The sequence below is a fragment of the Carcharodon carcharias genome, chromosome 11 (genome assembly GCF_017639515.1).
Source record: "Carcharodon carcharias isolate sCarCar2 chromosome 11, sCarCar2.pri, whole genome shotgun sequence".
In the NCBI taxonomy this organism is placed as follows: Eukaryota; Metazoa; Chordata; class Chondrichthyes; order Lamniformes; family Lamnidae; genus Carcharodon; species Carcharodon carcharias.
The window spans coordinates 160,310,826-160,326,593 of record NC_054477.1 but is presented as its reverse complement, the minus strand read 5'-3'; the positions used below and the strand labels follow the sequence as shown (position 1 = coordinate 160,326,593).

At 45.9% G+C, this 15,768-nt stretch overlaps 1 protein-coding gene across 3 annotated transcripts in view; it reads right to left on the bottom strand.

The window, feature by feature from the left end:
* ubac2 (UBA domain containing 2) overlaps positions 1 to 15,768 on the bottom strand; it is a 241,499-nt gene that overhangs the window by 18,409 nt on the left and 207,322 nt on the right. For all 3 annotated transcript variants that reach the window (XM_041199466.1, XM_041199467.1, XM_041199465.1), the window contains exon 8: positions 11,208 to 11,330. In XM_041199466.1, coding sequence (XP_041055400.1) covers positions 11,208 to 11,330 — 123 coding nt within the window. The remainder of the gene's footprint in view (positions 1 to 11,207; positions 11,331 to 15,768) is intronic.

Genomic DNA, 15,768 nt, shown 5'->3' with positions numbered 1-15,768 from the left:
CCAGGCAGTTCTCTTTGCATAATAAACTACAGAACAGGAGGTGAATACCTCTAAAGGAGTGAGGGAGTCGCAATTTGCCGACTGTTAACAAGAAGCTGTTCATACTGCATGAAAGCCATGACATTAATTCTTTCCCTTTTTTCCTTTTGTGCAAAGTAGAGCCAGTGAAGATGAGCGTACGGTCACCGAACACAGAGAGACAATTCCTCCCTTGTCAGGATTAAAGGAAGTTACGGACAGCCCGTTTTCCAACTGCTGTTCTGCACCTGTGGCTCCGAGATGACTTTGCTTCTGTGTGAAGGGCGGGTGGGGGGTTGTGCTGGGTAGTGTCCTGTGTTCAGGCAGTGCAAAGGGACATGATGCTAACCCCCTGTGTGACGGGTGCGTGAGTTGCGAAATAACTGGAGCAAATTGGCCACGACAGAAATGTCTGAGAGCAGATCCTGTATGTGTTTCTTTAGGATGTATATGATTGTGCAGGGTATAGAAATATTGGCTGGAATATACCTTTAAATTAATCTGCAGGACTAGAACCAGGGGACATAATTTCGAACTACAATCGGATACCTACAGTTGGATACTTTTAGGACAAATATCAGGAAAGTCCTTCTTTGCACAAAGAGTGATCAACATATGGAACAAACTTACAGATGGAGCAGCAGAGGTAAAAAGCCAGGAGTCATTTCGGAAACAACTTGACGCTGCAGTTGGACAAAGAGGCTTTAGATTCACTCTCTGGATGAACTACGATAAATCACATTACTTCCTTCATCAATGAGTAGCTTGAAAAGTTCTCTTCACTTCGAAAGAGCTCCCTCTACCTTACCAGTGCAACATATTTTTTGGTTTTTAAAACAGGCACCTGGGATTGATTCAGCTTGCCTTATTTACAGTCGGTTGAAGGGAATTGCATGGCTGAGAAAAGCCCGTTCACAACTGTGCAAACTAATTTTACTCAGAACTCGTACACCCAACAGGTTGATCACATAGACTCTAGTTTCCTGTGAATATTGGCACAGTCACTGGATCCCTGCGAATATTAGCACAGTCTCTGGGTCCCTGTGAATATTAGCACAGTCTCTGGGTCCCTGTGAATATTAGCACAGACACTGGATCCCTGTGAAAGTTAGCACAGTCATTGGATCCCTGAGAGTGTTAACACAGTCTCTGGATCCCTGTGAATGTTAGCACAGTCACTGGATCCCTGTGAATATTAGCACAGTCACTGGATCCCTGTGAATATTAGCATAGTCCAGGATCCTCTGTAAATTCTTCAACAGAAGGGGCTTTTATCCATCATAGTTCCACATGCCAAAAATAAAAGACCAGTTTGTAACCACTCAGTCCTTCTTTCTAAGGGCCATTTGAAAGTTGATATTCTATGATTATTAAACTATGTACAGAAGGCAGCTGACTCTTGTATATTTCACTCCTGGTTTCAGAGTGTATTTAAAGTCCTAGATGTGGCTTCTCATTGGAAAAGAATGACTTGATAGGGGTCTTCGAAATTATGCAAGACTTTGATGGAGTTGACACAAAGAGAGTGTTTCCACTTATGGGGAAGAGCAAAACAACATTAGGCAGCCCTTAAGAAATCCAACAGGGAATTCAGGAGAAACTTCTTCACCCAGAACATGGTGAGAATGTGGAACTCACTAACACAGGGAGTGGTAGAAGAGAATAGTTTAGATACATTTATGGGGAGGATGGGTAAGCACATGAGAGAGAAGAGAATACAGGTTTACACTAAGTGGGCTGAAACAGGAAGGACACAAGAATGGACTGGCTGGGCTGAATGGCATACTCTGCTGTATATTCTATGTAGCTCTATGTAGTTAGTTTATATTTTGAAGAATTAACATGGAATGGCTTTCTTTCTATTTCTACCTGTAGCTCAACATAGCTGCTCCTTCTTTCCCCAAAGAAAAGCAAAATGAGATAACACTACACAGGGCTCGACGGCAGGAAAGGGTAATTGGGTGACAATCACATGGAAAAACAGAAGTGAGAGTTCTGATGTTGAAATGAGAAGCTTCGACTTGCTGCGTCCAACAGAATGGCCAAGATCTTGCGAGAGTGGAGGGTCTCACTGTGTGCTCTGTTAATTCGACATATTGTTAAGAATCCTGACTCACCTTGATGTCCCAACGGGCCTTGGGAGTTTCTGTGCATGTTTGGATCGGGAATGGGCGGCCCATGCGCAGTCCAGCGTTTGGGGTAATTTGGCTGAGAGCAAGGGCCCACCGCGTGAATAAGGAAACAGCGCAAAAAATCTGATCATGGGACCCAGGAGCAGGGAGGAGTTCCAGAAAGGGGACAGGAAGAGCTCCCACAGGCAGACAGACAGAGAGGGACAGAGACAGAAACAAAGACAGGGAGAGAGAGAGGGAGACAGAGAGAGAGAGGGAGGGAGACAGAGAGAGAGAGAGAGAGGAGGGAGGGAGAACCAGGGAGGGGGCCACCGATAGGAACCACTGGGAAGAGGAGCAAAGAGGCTCCAAGTAGTAACAGTGCTGCTGTTGGCAGGTTTCAAGTAGTAAGGGCTCAGGAGAAGCCCTGGAGATCTGAGGAGGCAGCAGGTTGGTGACTCTGTTTTGCAAGCTGTTGAGGCACAGGTAACCCTTTGGAGCAGTGGTGTTCTGCTCAGCCCAATTGAAGAGCTGGAGTTGTGCTTGCAGTGGTGCCGGAGTGCACATTCAAGGATCCAGGGGAACAAAGTCTCGGGAGACAAGACTGAAAATCCTGTGAGGTGAACAGCTGTTGAGGCAGTCTGAGTCAGAATGATTTTTGGTGAGAATTCCAAGGCGAGATCTCCGAAAGGGAAGACTTCAAAAACCGTGGAATCTTGTGGCTTTATTCTCTTAACTTTCCTGAAGCCTCAGAAAGCTGGGCAATAAATAAAGATTTGTGGAAGAAAGTAGAGGCTTTTGAAACGTGGATGCTAAGATGAGTGCTAAAAACTCCATAAACAGGCCATAAGGCAAATGAAGGGGAGCCAAAAAGAGCTCTAATAAAGTGACATCCAGAAAAGAAAATGTCAGTATTTTGGCATTTGATCAGAGCTGCAAAGCTACAGAGATCTCTTCTAGAGGGCAAAATGGAGGGCAGCAGAAAGAGGGGTTGACCTAGGCATAGTTAAATGATGGACATCATTGAACAGTTGCGGACGAGCTGCATATGTGAGGATGGCACATGGAAGGCGAGCATGACATCCCAGGACAGCACATCTCCTGGTAGGAGTAGCTACCGGCAGGATCAGAAGGAACAGGGGCAGAAAGAGGAATGAAGAGAGGGAAAGAAAGATTGGATTAAGAGAGAGAAAAGAAACACAGAAAGGAAAAGCAGAAAAAAAGGTAAAAATTCTGAAATTTAAACTTTTAAATATCGAAGAAGAATTCATGCCCTGTACGAATGAGACTCCACAGTTTAAATTATTTCTTTTTAGGGGCTGCAGAGATTGCTTGCCGTCACTATAACAATTATCATGTCATTAAAAGGGTGCTTCCATTCTACACATTACCAGTCCTAACTTTCTGCAGCCAGTTTAATGGGCAATTAACATGCACGTTCTTAAAAATAATGTGTGGGTTGAGGGTGAGATGCTGTTTGTGTGAAGCAAGCCGCAGAGCGGAATAGATCAACCAGCAAGATCTGGAGATTCACAATTCTTTTCATCCCATGAACCTGCTGGATGATTTACTCATTAATAATGGAAATATGTCGTTAATAGGCTGTGATTATCCTAGCTGGTTTTGACTATACTTGTCACAAACTGTCTGTAAGGACCATCATACCCTACTTGATTTACATTATCGGTATTAGGAACCATTCTTCTGCAGATTCAACAACATATTTTAATGTGAAGTCAGTGACCATGGGGACAATTTTAACTCAACTCTCCAGGTGAGAGACTCTCAGGATTAGGTAGAATGCTGAACAAAAACAGAATTACCTGGAAAAACTCAGCAGGTCTGGCAGCATCGGCGGAGAAGAAAAGAGTTGACGTTTCGAGTCCTCATGACCCTTCGACAGAACTTGAGTTCAAGTCCAAGAAAGAGTTGAAATATAAGCTGGTTTAAGGTGTGTGTGTGGGGGGCGGAGAGATAGAGAGACAGAGAGGTGGAGGGGGGTGGGGGTGTGGTTGTAGGGACAAACAAGCAGTGATAGAAGCAGATCATCAAAAGATGTCAACGACAATAGTACAATAGAACACATAGGTGTTAAAGTTAAAGTTGGTGATATTATCTAAACAAATGTGCTAATTAAGAATGGATGGTAGGGCACTCAAGGTATAGCTCTAGTGGGTTTTTTTTTATTATATAATGGAAATAGGTGGGAAAAGGAAAATCTTTATAATTTATTGGAAAAAAAAGGGAAGGGGGAAACAGAAAGGGGGTGGGGATGGGGGAGGGAGCTCACGACCTAAAGTTGTTGAATTCAATATTCAGTCCGGAAGGCTGTAAAGTACCTAGTCGGAAGATGAGGTGTTGTTCCTCCAGTTTGCGTTGGGCTTCACTGGAACAATGCAGCAAGCCAAGGACAGACATGTGGGCAAGAGAGCAGGGTGGAGTGTTAAAATGGCAAGCGACAGGGAGGTTTGGGTCATTCTTGCGGACAGACCGCAGGTGTTCTGCAAAGCGGTCGCCCAGTTTACGTTTGGTCTCTCCAATGTAGAGGAGACCACATTGGGAGCAACGAATGCAGTAGACTAAGTTGGGGGAAATGCAAGTGAAATGCTGCTTCACTTGAAAGGAGTGTTTGGGTCCTTGGACGGTGAGGAGAGAGGAAGTGAAGGGGCAGGTGTTGCATCTTTTGCGTGGGCATGGGGTGGTGCCATAGGAGGGGGTTGAGGAGTAGGGGGTGATGGAGGAGTGGACCAGGGTGTCCCGGAGGGAGCGATCCCTACGGAATGCCGATAAGGTGGGGGTGAAGGGAAGATGTGTTTGGTGGTGGCATCATGCTGGAGTTGGCGGAAATGGCGGAGGATGATCCTTTGAATGCGGAGGCTGGTGGGGTGATAAGTGAGGACAAGGGGGACCCTATCATGTTTCTGGGAGGGAGGAGAAGGCGTGAGGGCGGATGCGCGGGAGATGGGCCGGACACGGTTGAGGGCCCTGTCAACGACCGTGGGTGGAAAACCTCGGTTAAGGAAGGAGGACATGTCAGAGGAACTGTTTTTGAATGTAGCATCATCGGAACAGATGAGACGGAGGCGAAGGAACTGAGAGAATGGGATGGAGTCCTTACAGGAAGCCGGGTGTGAGGAGCTGTAGTCGAGATAGCTGTGGGAGTCGGTGGGTTTGTAATGGATATTGGTGGACAGTCTATCACCAGAGATTGAGACAGAGAGGTCAAGGAAGGGAAGGGAAGTGTCAGAGATGGACCACGTGAAAATGATGGAGGGGTGGAGATTGGAAGCAAAATTAATAAATTTTTCCAAGTCCCGACGAGAGCATGAAGCGGCACCGAAGTAATCATCGATGTACCGGAGAAAGAGTTGTGGAAGGGGGCCGGAGTAGGACTGCAACAAGGAATGTTCCACATACCCCATAAAGAGACAGGCATAGCTGGGGCCCATGCGGGTACCCATAGCCACACCTTTTATTTGGAGGAAGTGAGAGGAGTTGAAGGAGAAATTGTTCAGCGTGAGAACAAGTTCAGCCAGACGGAGAGTAGTGGTGGATGGGGATTGTTCGGGCCTCTGTTCGAGGAAGAAGCTAAGGGCCCTCAGACCATCCTGGTGGGGGATGGAGGTGTAGAGGGATTGGACGTCCATGGTGAAGAGGAAGCGGTTGGGGCCAGGGAACTGGAAATTGTTGATGTGACGTAAGGTGTCAGAGGAATCACGGATGTAGGTGGGAAGGGACTGGACAAGGGGAGAGAGAAGGGAGTCAAGATAACGAGAAATGAGTTCTGTGGGGCAGGAGCAAGCTGAGATGATCGGTCTACCGAATGCTGATGTCATCTTGTTGGCTTTAATGGAGAGTACATTTTGTTAGCGTAGTTGTGCTGTGTAAAACCAACATTGCACCTCTATGGTTATTGGTTGAAAAAATGGGTGCCATTCCATTAGAATATATCAATAGGTGGCACTAGCAATCCACCAGAGAAACTGTCAGCATGTGCAAGAGCTAAAAATGTGTTACAATTTGATGGGAGGCATAAGAGTTCACCAACTGCTGGGAAAATCAGAGTCTAAATGGGATAGAAGAGCAAAGGGATTTAACAGAGGGAGACCAAAATTAATGGTTATAGATATAAGGTGGTTACTAATAAATCCAATAGGGAATTCAGGAGAAACCCAGAGAGTGGTGAGAATGTGGGACTCTCTACCACAGGGAGCAGTTGAGGCAAATAAAGTTGATGCATTTAAGACAAAGCTAGGTAAAGACATGAGGGGGAAAGGTATAGAAGGATATGTTGATGGGGTGAGATGAAGTAGGGTGGGAGGAGGCTCTTGTGGAGCATAAACACCGGCATGGACCAGTTGGGCTGAATGGTCTGTTTCTGTGCTATAACTTTGATGTAAAATGCTAATGTTTTCCCCTCCAAATTGATCAAACCTATAAATTGAGCAAAAAGCAGGACACCTTTGTTACAGGTCTCCCTGGCCACAAGCTGCTGCTGCTGCCGGCTCTCTCTGTCACTGAAATTCTTACTCCTATTCAGAGATTTTCAAGAGACAATCCAAACATCACAGAATGGAGTTAGGATATGAATCAATCAGTCCTACTGGAGAAAGCCTCTGCTTTGCAGGAAAATAAAATAAATATTTATAATCTTTGCCTAAAATAAAGTTCATTTTTAAATGGTACCATGACTTGGGTTGACCTGACTTGAAAATGTCAAGTCCTTGACTGCGTACGTATTTTTAAAAAATTCATTCACGGGATGTGGATGTCGCTGGCTGGGCCAGCAGTTATTGCCCACCCCTAATTGCCCTTGAGAAGGTGGTGGTGAGTCGCCCTCTTGAACCGCTGCAGTCCATGTGGTGTAGGTACACCCACAGTGCTGTTAGGGAGGGAGTTCCAGGATTTTGACCTAGCGACAGTGGTGATATATTTCCAAGTCAGGATTTCCAAGTGGCTTGGAGGGGAACTTCCAGGTGGTGGTTTTCCCATCTATCTGCTGGCCTTGTCCATCTAGATAGTAGCGGTCGTAGGTTTGGAAGGTGCTATCTAAGGAGTCTTGGTGAGCTCCTGCAGTACATCATGTAGATGGAGCATGCTGCTGCCACTGTGTGTTGGTGGTGGAGGGAGTGAAGGTTTGTGGATGGGGTGCCAATTAAGCGGGCTGCTTTGTCCTGGATGGTATCGAGCTTCTTGAGTGTTGTTGGAGCTGCACTCGTCCAGGCAAGTGGAGAGTATTCCATCACACTCCTGACTTTTGCCTTGTAGATGGTGGACAGGCTTTGGGGTGTCAGGAGGTGAGTTACTCACCACAGGATTCCTAGTCTCTGACCTGCTTTTGTAGTCACAGTATTTATATGGCTAGTCTAGTTCAGTTTCTAGTCAATGGTAACCCCCAGGATGTTGATAGTGAGGGATTCAGCGATTGTAATGCCATTGAGGGATGATGGTTAGATTCTCTCTTGTTGGAGATGGTCATTGCCTGCACTTGTGTGGCGCGAATGTTACTTGCCACTTGTCAGCTCAAGCCTGGATATTGTCCAGGTCTTGCTGCATTAGGGCATGAACTGCTTCAGTGTCTCAGGGGTCACGAGTGGTGCTGAACATGGTTCACTGATGATTGCACAATCGCACTTCTGACCTTATGATGTAAAGAAGGTAATTGGTGAAGCAACAGAAGATGGTTGGGCCTAAGACACTACCCTGAGGAACTCCTGCAATGATGTCCTGGAACTGAGGTAATTGGCCTCCAACAACCACAACCATCTTCCTTTGTGCTAGCTATGACTCCAAATAGCGGAGAGTTTTCAACTTGATTCCCATTGACTCCAGCTTTGCTAGGGCTCCTTGCTGCCACACTTAGTCAAATGCAGCCTTGATGTCAACGGCAGTCATTCTCACATTGCCGTGGGAATTCAGCTATTTTGTCCATGTTTGAACCAAGGCTGTAATGAGGTCAGGAGCTGAGTGTTCCTGGCAGAACCCAAACTGGGCGTCAGTGAGCAGGTTATTGCTAAGCAAGTGCTATTTTGTAGCACTGTTGATGACCCTTTCCATCATTTTACTGATGATTGAGAGTAGCCTGATGATGCAGTACTTGGCGGGGTAAATGCCAGTGTTGTTGCTGTTCTGGAACAGCTTGGCTAGGGGCGCGGCAAGATCTGGAGCACAAGTCTTAAATACTATTGCCGGAATATTGTCAGGGCTCATAGCCTTTGCAGTATCCAGTGCTTTCAGCCGTTTCTTGACTTCATCTGGAATGAATTGAACTGGCTCAAGGCTAGCGTCTGTGATGCTAGGGACCTCCGGAGGAGGCTGAGATGGATCATCCAATTGGCACTTCCGGCTGAAGGTTGCTGCAAATGCCTTAGCTTGTGTACTGATGTGCTGGCTCCCCCATTATTTAGGATGGGGATATTTGTGGACCCTCCTCCTCCTGTAAGTTGTTTAGTTGTCTACCACCATTCATGACTGAATGTAGTAGGGCTGCAGAGCTTAGATCTGATCCGTTGGGCTGTGGGATCGCTTAGCGCTGTCTATCGCTGCAGCTTACGCTGTTTGGCACGCAAGTCATTCCATATTGTAGCTTCACCAGGTTGACACCTCATTTTTAGGTGCACCTGGTGCTGCTCCTGGCATGTCCTCCTGCACTCTTCATTGAATCAGGGTTAATCCTCTGGCTTGGTGGTTATGGTAGAGTGGGGGATATGTCAGGCCATAAGGTTACAGATTGTGTTTGTATCCACTTCTGCTGCTACTGATGGCCCACATAGCCTCATGGTTGTCCAGTCTTAAGTTGCTGGATATGTTCAAAATCTATCTCATTTAGCACAGTGGTAGTGCCACACAACATGATGGAGGGTATCCTCAATGTGAAGACGGGATTTCATCCCCACAAGGACTGTGAGGTAGTCACTCTTACCGATACTGTCATGGGTAGATGCATCTGCGGCAGGCAGGTTGGTGAGGATGAGGTCAAGTGCGTTTTTCCCTCTTGTTGGTTCCTTCACCAACTGCCGCAAACCGAGTCGAGCAGCTATGTCCTTCAGGATTCAGCCAGCTTGGTCAGTAGTGGTGCTACTGAGCCACTCTTGGTGATGGACTTTGAAGTCCCCCACCCAGAGTACATTCTGCGCCCTTGCCACCCTCAGTGCTTCCTCCAAGTGGTGTTCAACATGGAGTACTGATTCATCCCATGAGGGCTGGGGGGTGATGGTATCTGGTAATCAGCAGGTTTCCTTGCCCATGTTTGACTTTCCAGCCTTAACATTGACTTCTACAACATTAGATAATAAACATATTCCTGGTCAATGGATGCTGAGAAAAGAGGATGGCTGCATCAGATTCACTGGCAGTGAGGGGGTTTGGGGTTGGTGCTTGGGGCAGGGATCCCTATTGTTCATGGTGGCCTACACCCCTGAGATCACCCTCCCTTTCTCCACCACATCTCTGGGCCATGGGATTTGTCTCTTCTTTTCTGGATTCCCTGCGCTTCCATCCTCACCCTGCTATTCTGCTGCCACCATTTACACCCCGTATGAACCCAACTTCTATTCCTTTCCTTGTCCTATTACCAGCCCCTTTACCCTGCACCATGATCCTTTCTTTCAATGAATCACTCCAGCCCTCCACCCTATCACCAATCTTTCCCTTTGACCATGCCACCCTCATCCACACTCCTAAGTTGCTTAAAGGTCACTCATTTCAAACATCTTCCCGTTCTGATGAAAGATTATTGATTGAAACATTAACTTTGTTTCTCTCCACAGATCCTGCCTGACTTGCTGAGTATTTTCGCATTGTCAGTTTTTATTTCAGATTTCCAGCGTCAACAGTATTCTGATTTTGAACATAACAATTAGGAACTGGAGTAGACCACTGGTTCCCCTGGACCTGCTCTGCCATTCAACAAGGTCTTTCTTACTCTTCTACTTCAACTCCACCTTCCTGCAATGTTCCCACATCCATTAGCTCCTTTAGTACACAAAATCTATCAATCTCAGTCTTGAGCATACTCAATGCCTGACCATCTACAGCTCTCTGGGGTAGAGAATTCCCAAGATTCACAACCTTTGAGTGAAGAAATCTTTCCTCACCTCAGTCTTAAATGGCCTACCTTTTATCCTGAGACTACGCCCTTAGTTCTGCACTCTTCAACTCAGGCAAAGTACACCCCAGCAACTCCCCAGTGAAGCCCCTTAAGAATTTTAAACGTTTCAATAAGATCACCTCCCATTCTTGTGAAGTTCAAGAAATATAAACCTAGACTACTCAATCGCCCCTCATAGGCCAATCCCTGCATCTCAGAGAGCTGCCTAGCAAATTTTTGTTGTACACCCTCCAAAGCAAATTTTTTAAAAAAATTATTAATGGGATGTGGGCATCGCTAACCAAGCCAGTATTTATTGCCCATCCCAAAATGCCCTTGAGAAGGTGGTGGTGAGCTGCCTTCCTGAACTACTTCAGTCCATGTGGTGTAGGTGCATCCACAGTGCTATTAGGGAGGGAGTTCCAGAGTTTTGACCCAGTAACAGTGAACCAAAAAGTAAATCTGCTGAAGAATCATTGTGCATGTTGAGTATCACTGGTTTCTGGGGAAAGTTTTTTTATATTCATTCATGGAATGTGGGTGTCGTTGGCTAGGCAAGCATTTATTGCCATCCCAAATTGCTCTTGTTCAGAAGGCAGTTAAGAGTCAACCACATTGCTGTGGGTCTGGATTCAAATGTAGGCCAGCCCAGGTAAGGGTGGCAGGTTGTCTTTCTTAAAGGACATTAGTGAACCAGATGGGTTTTTACGACAACTGGCAATGGTTTTATGATCATCCTCGGAGTTTTAATTCCAGATTTTTACGAAATTGAAATTTCAACATCTGCCATGGTGGGATTTGAATCTGGGTCCCCAGAGCATTACCCTGGGTCTCTGGAATTCTAGTCTAGTGACAATACCACTTTCTGGGGAAAGTATAAATAAGAAACAAAAAAAATTGGTGGCGAATGACTTGCACTGCAAAATTATTGTTTATGTTACAGTCACATCAGTTTAAAAGACATTGCCTTGTACCACAGAAATGCTTACTTGTTCTTCAGAAACTGCAGCAGTTGTTGAAGGTCGGTTCGGTTCACTCTCTTGTTGTTGATTGTTGGAAGGAAATCTGTTGCGTAGTGGAGGAAAGAGCCGATTCCAGTTAATCAAGCCACCCTGGAAATAGCAAAGAAATTTTAGCGATTCCACTCGATGCTACTCACATGTCACAAGATTCCATTTGCAAGTTAGAAACACATTGAATCCAATGCAATATAGATTGGAGAGCTTCTGCTTTGGGTGCAGTTGAAAAATTGCGCTGGTTCTATCACACTTCAAATTTCTATCAAAACACATCTGCAAAGTAACAAAGTTTTCAATGCAATGGGACAGCAGAATAGGATATAATTGTTATTTTTTCTTTTCATTAACATGTATGTAAGCTGGTCTTATTTATACCACTGAAAATGGGTTTATCACCAACTATCACCATTTTTAATCAGAGAGCCCAGACTTCTACCTGTGATTAACTTGAATCAAAATCACTGAAATTGACTTCAAAATGCTATACTGAACCATTTGCGAGTTTCAGTGGTTATATGCTGGTCAGCTCCTTAGTAAATTAAATAACTTCTCACATTAAAATTTTTTAAAAGATGAGGACTAGTGCATCCAAGAGAACAAGCACAACTTGAAGAGGGAGTGGTTTTGGGTGAAACTCACTCACATTTAAAATTCCCTGGTTTTTCTTGTAGGCTGGGCAGGTTCCAACAGGAACAAAAATAAAAATACCTGGAAAAACTCAGCAGGTCTGACAGCATCTGCGCAGAGGAACACAGTTAATGTTTCGAGTCTGTGTGACTCTTCAACAGAACTAAGGAAAAATAGAAGAGAGGTGAAATATAAGCTGGTTTAAGGAGGGGGGTGGGACAGGTAGAGTTGGATAGAAGGCCAGTGATAGGGGGAGATTGCCAAAAGATGTCATAGACAAAAGGACAAAGAGTTGTTGACGGTGGTGATATTATCTAAAGGAATGTGCTAATGGGTGACATTAAAGGTAAGGACGAGCAAAGTACAAATAGCCCTAGTGGGGGTGGGGTAGGGGAAAGGGATCGAAATAAGCTAAAAGGTAGAGATAAAACAACGGATGGAAATAGGTGGGAAAAGAAAAATCTATATAAATTTTTGGAAAAAAGGGGGATCGGAAAGGAGGTGGGGAGGGAGGAGAGAGTTCATGATCTAAAGTTGTTGAGCTCAATATTCAGTCCGGAAGGCTGTAAAGTGCCTAGTCGGAAGATGAGGTCCTGTTCCTCCAGTTTGCATTGAGCTTCACTGGAACATTGCAGCAGGCCAAGGACGGACATGAGGGCCTGACAGCGGGGTGGAGTGTTGAAATGGCAAGCGACAGGGAGGTCTAGGTCATGCTTGCGGACAGACCGAAGGTTGTCTGCAAAGTGGTCATCCGATCTGTGCTTGGTCTCTCCAATATAGAGGAAACCGCATTAAATGCATTGTGGGAGATTGGGATTGATATTGAAGCCAGAAATATATGAAAACCCTATCTCAATTGTTTTTGCACTGTTGCCAGCCCTTATTGACATCCGGCAGAAGGGTAGCTTATGTTTTGTGCTGCTTCCAAATGTGGGCTATATGAACATTTAGATCCCAGGCACCGTTCAGATAATAGCTGATGCTGTGACCAACAGTCCTGTACATGTATGGTAAACAGTATCACACCATTATAGACAACAGCTGTGGCTCAGTGGCTAGCACTGTTGTTTCTAAGGCAGAAGTTGTGGGTTCAAATCGCACTCCAGAGACTTGAGGCCAAAATCAAGGCACTAGTACTAAAAAAGTTGGAGGGACCATCTTTCGGATGAGATGTTAAACCAAGGCAAAATATTTCATGGCACAGTTTTGAACAAGAGCAAGGTTGTTCTCCCAATGCCTTGGTCAATAGTTATCTTCAATCAATATTATGAAAACAGATGTTTTTTTTTAATTCATTTATGGGAGGTGGGCTTCACTGCTGGGTCAGCATTTATTGCCCATCCGTAGTTGCCCTTGAGAAGGTGGTGGTGAGCTGCTTTCTTGAACCGCTGCAGTCCATGTGGTGTAGGTACACCCACAGTGCTGTTAGGGAGTTCCAAGGTTTTGACCAAGTGAAAGTGAAGGAACGGCGATATATTTCCATGTCAGGATGATGCGTGGCTTGGAGGGGAACTTCCAAGTGGTGGTGTTCCCAACTTTCTGCTGCCCTAGTCCTTCTAGATGGTAGTGGTCATGAGTTTGGAAGATGCTGTCGAAGGAGCCATGGAGAATTTCTGCAGTGCAACTTGTAGATGGTGCACACTGCTGCCACTGTGCGTCGGTGGTGGCGGGAATGAATGGGGTGCCAATCAAGTGGGCTGTTTTGTCCTGGATGGTGTTGAGCTTCTTGAGTGTTGTGGGAGCTGCACTTATCCAGGCAAGTGGGGAGTATTCCATCACACTCCTGACTTGTGCCTTGAAGATGGTGAACAGGCTTTGGGGAGTCAGGAGGTGGGTTACTCGTCGCACGATTCCTAGCCTCTGACCTGCTCTTGTAGCCACAGTATTTATATGGTTAGTTCAGTTTCTGGTCAATGGTAACCCCCAGGATGTTGATAGTGGGAGATTCAGTGATGGTAATGCCATTAAACATCAATGCGTAATGGTTGCATTCTCTCTTGTTGGAGATGGTTATTGCCTGACACCTGTGTGGTGCAAATGTTACTTGCCATTTGTCAGCCCAAGGCTGGATATTGTCCAGGTGTTGCTGAATTTGGACACTGACTGCTTCAGTACCTGAGGAATCGCAAAAGGTGCTGAACATTGTGCAATCATCAGCGAACATCCCCACTTCTGACCTTGTGATGGAAGGTCATTGATGAAGCAGCTGAAGGTAGTTGGGCTGAGGACACTACACTGATGTCCTGCAGCTGAGATGACTGACCTCCAACAACCACAACCATCTTCCTTTGTACTCGATATGACTCCAACCAGCGGAGAGTTTTCCCCGATTTCCATTGACTCCAGTTTTGCTAGGGCTCCTTAATGTCACATTCTGTCAAATGCTACCTTGATGTCAAGGGCAGTCACTGTCACCCCCCCCCACCCTCGTGAGTTCAGCTCTTTTGTCCGTGTTTGGGCCAAGGGTATTGAGTGGAACTAGCGGAACCCAAACTGGGCATCAGTGAGCAGATTATTGCTAAGCAAGTGCCACTTGATAGCGCTGTTTCCTTACTTTACTGATGATGGAGATTAGACTGATAGGCGGTAATTGGTCAGGTTGGATTTATCCTGCTTTTTGTTTACAGGACATAACTAGGCAATTTTCTACATAGCCAGGGGTATGCCAGTATTGTAGCTAGGGGCTAGGGGCGCAGCAAATTCTGGAGCACAAGTCTTCAATACTATTGCCGGAATATTGTCAGGGTCTATAGCCTTTGCACTATCCAGTGCCTTCAGCTGTTTCTTGATATCATGCGGAGTGAATTGAATGGGCTGAAGACTGGCATCTGTGATGCTGGGGACCTCTGGAGGAGGTCGAGATGGATCATCCACTTGACACTTCTGGCTGAAGATTGTTGCAAATACTTCAATCATATTTTTTACACTGATGTGTTGGGCTCCTCCATCATTGAGGATGAGGATATTTGTGGAATCTCCTCCTCCAGTGAGTTGTTTAATTGTCCACCACCATTCACGATTGGATGTGGCAGGACTGCAGAGCTTAGGTCTGATCCATTGGTTATGGGATTGCTTAGCCCTGTCTATCACTTGCTGCTTATGCTATTTGGCACACAAGTAGATCTGTGTTATAGTTTCACAGGATGACACCTCATTTTTAGGTATGCCTGGTGCTGCTCTTGGCATGCACTCCTGTATTCTTCATTGAACCAGGGTTGATCTCCTGGCTTGATGGTAATGGTAAAGTGGGGGATATGCCAGGCCATGAGGTTACAGATTGTGCTCGAGTACAATTCTGCTGCTGCTGTTGGCTTACAGTGCCTCATGGATGCCCAGTCCTGAGCTGCTAGATCCATTCGAAATCTATCCTATTTAGCACAGTGGTAGTGCCACACAGCACAACGGAGGGTATCCTCAATGTGAAGCCAGGACTTCATCTCCACAAAGACTGTGCAGTGGTCACTTCTGCTGATGCTGTCACGGACAGATGCATCTGCGGCAGGCTGGTTGGTGAGGATGAGGTCAACTATGTTTTACCCTCTTGTTGATTCCCTCATCACCTGCCGTAGACCCAGTTTAGCAGCTAAGTCCTTTAGGACACGGCCAGCTTGGTCAGTAGTGGTGCTACCCAGCCACTCTTGGAGGTAGAAATTGAAGACCCCATCCAGAGTACATTCTGCCACCCTCGGTGCTTCTTCCAAGTGGTGTTCAACATGGACGAGCACTATTTCATCAACTGAGGGAGGGCGGTACATGGTAATCAGCAGGAGGTTTCCTTGCCCATGTTTGACCTGATTCTATGAGACTTCATGGGGTCTAGAGTCGATGTTAAGGATTCCCAGGGCAACACCCTCCCGAATGTGCCGCCACTTCTGCTGGGACTGTCCTGCTGGTGGAACAGGAC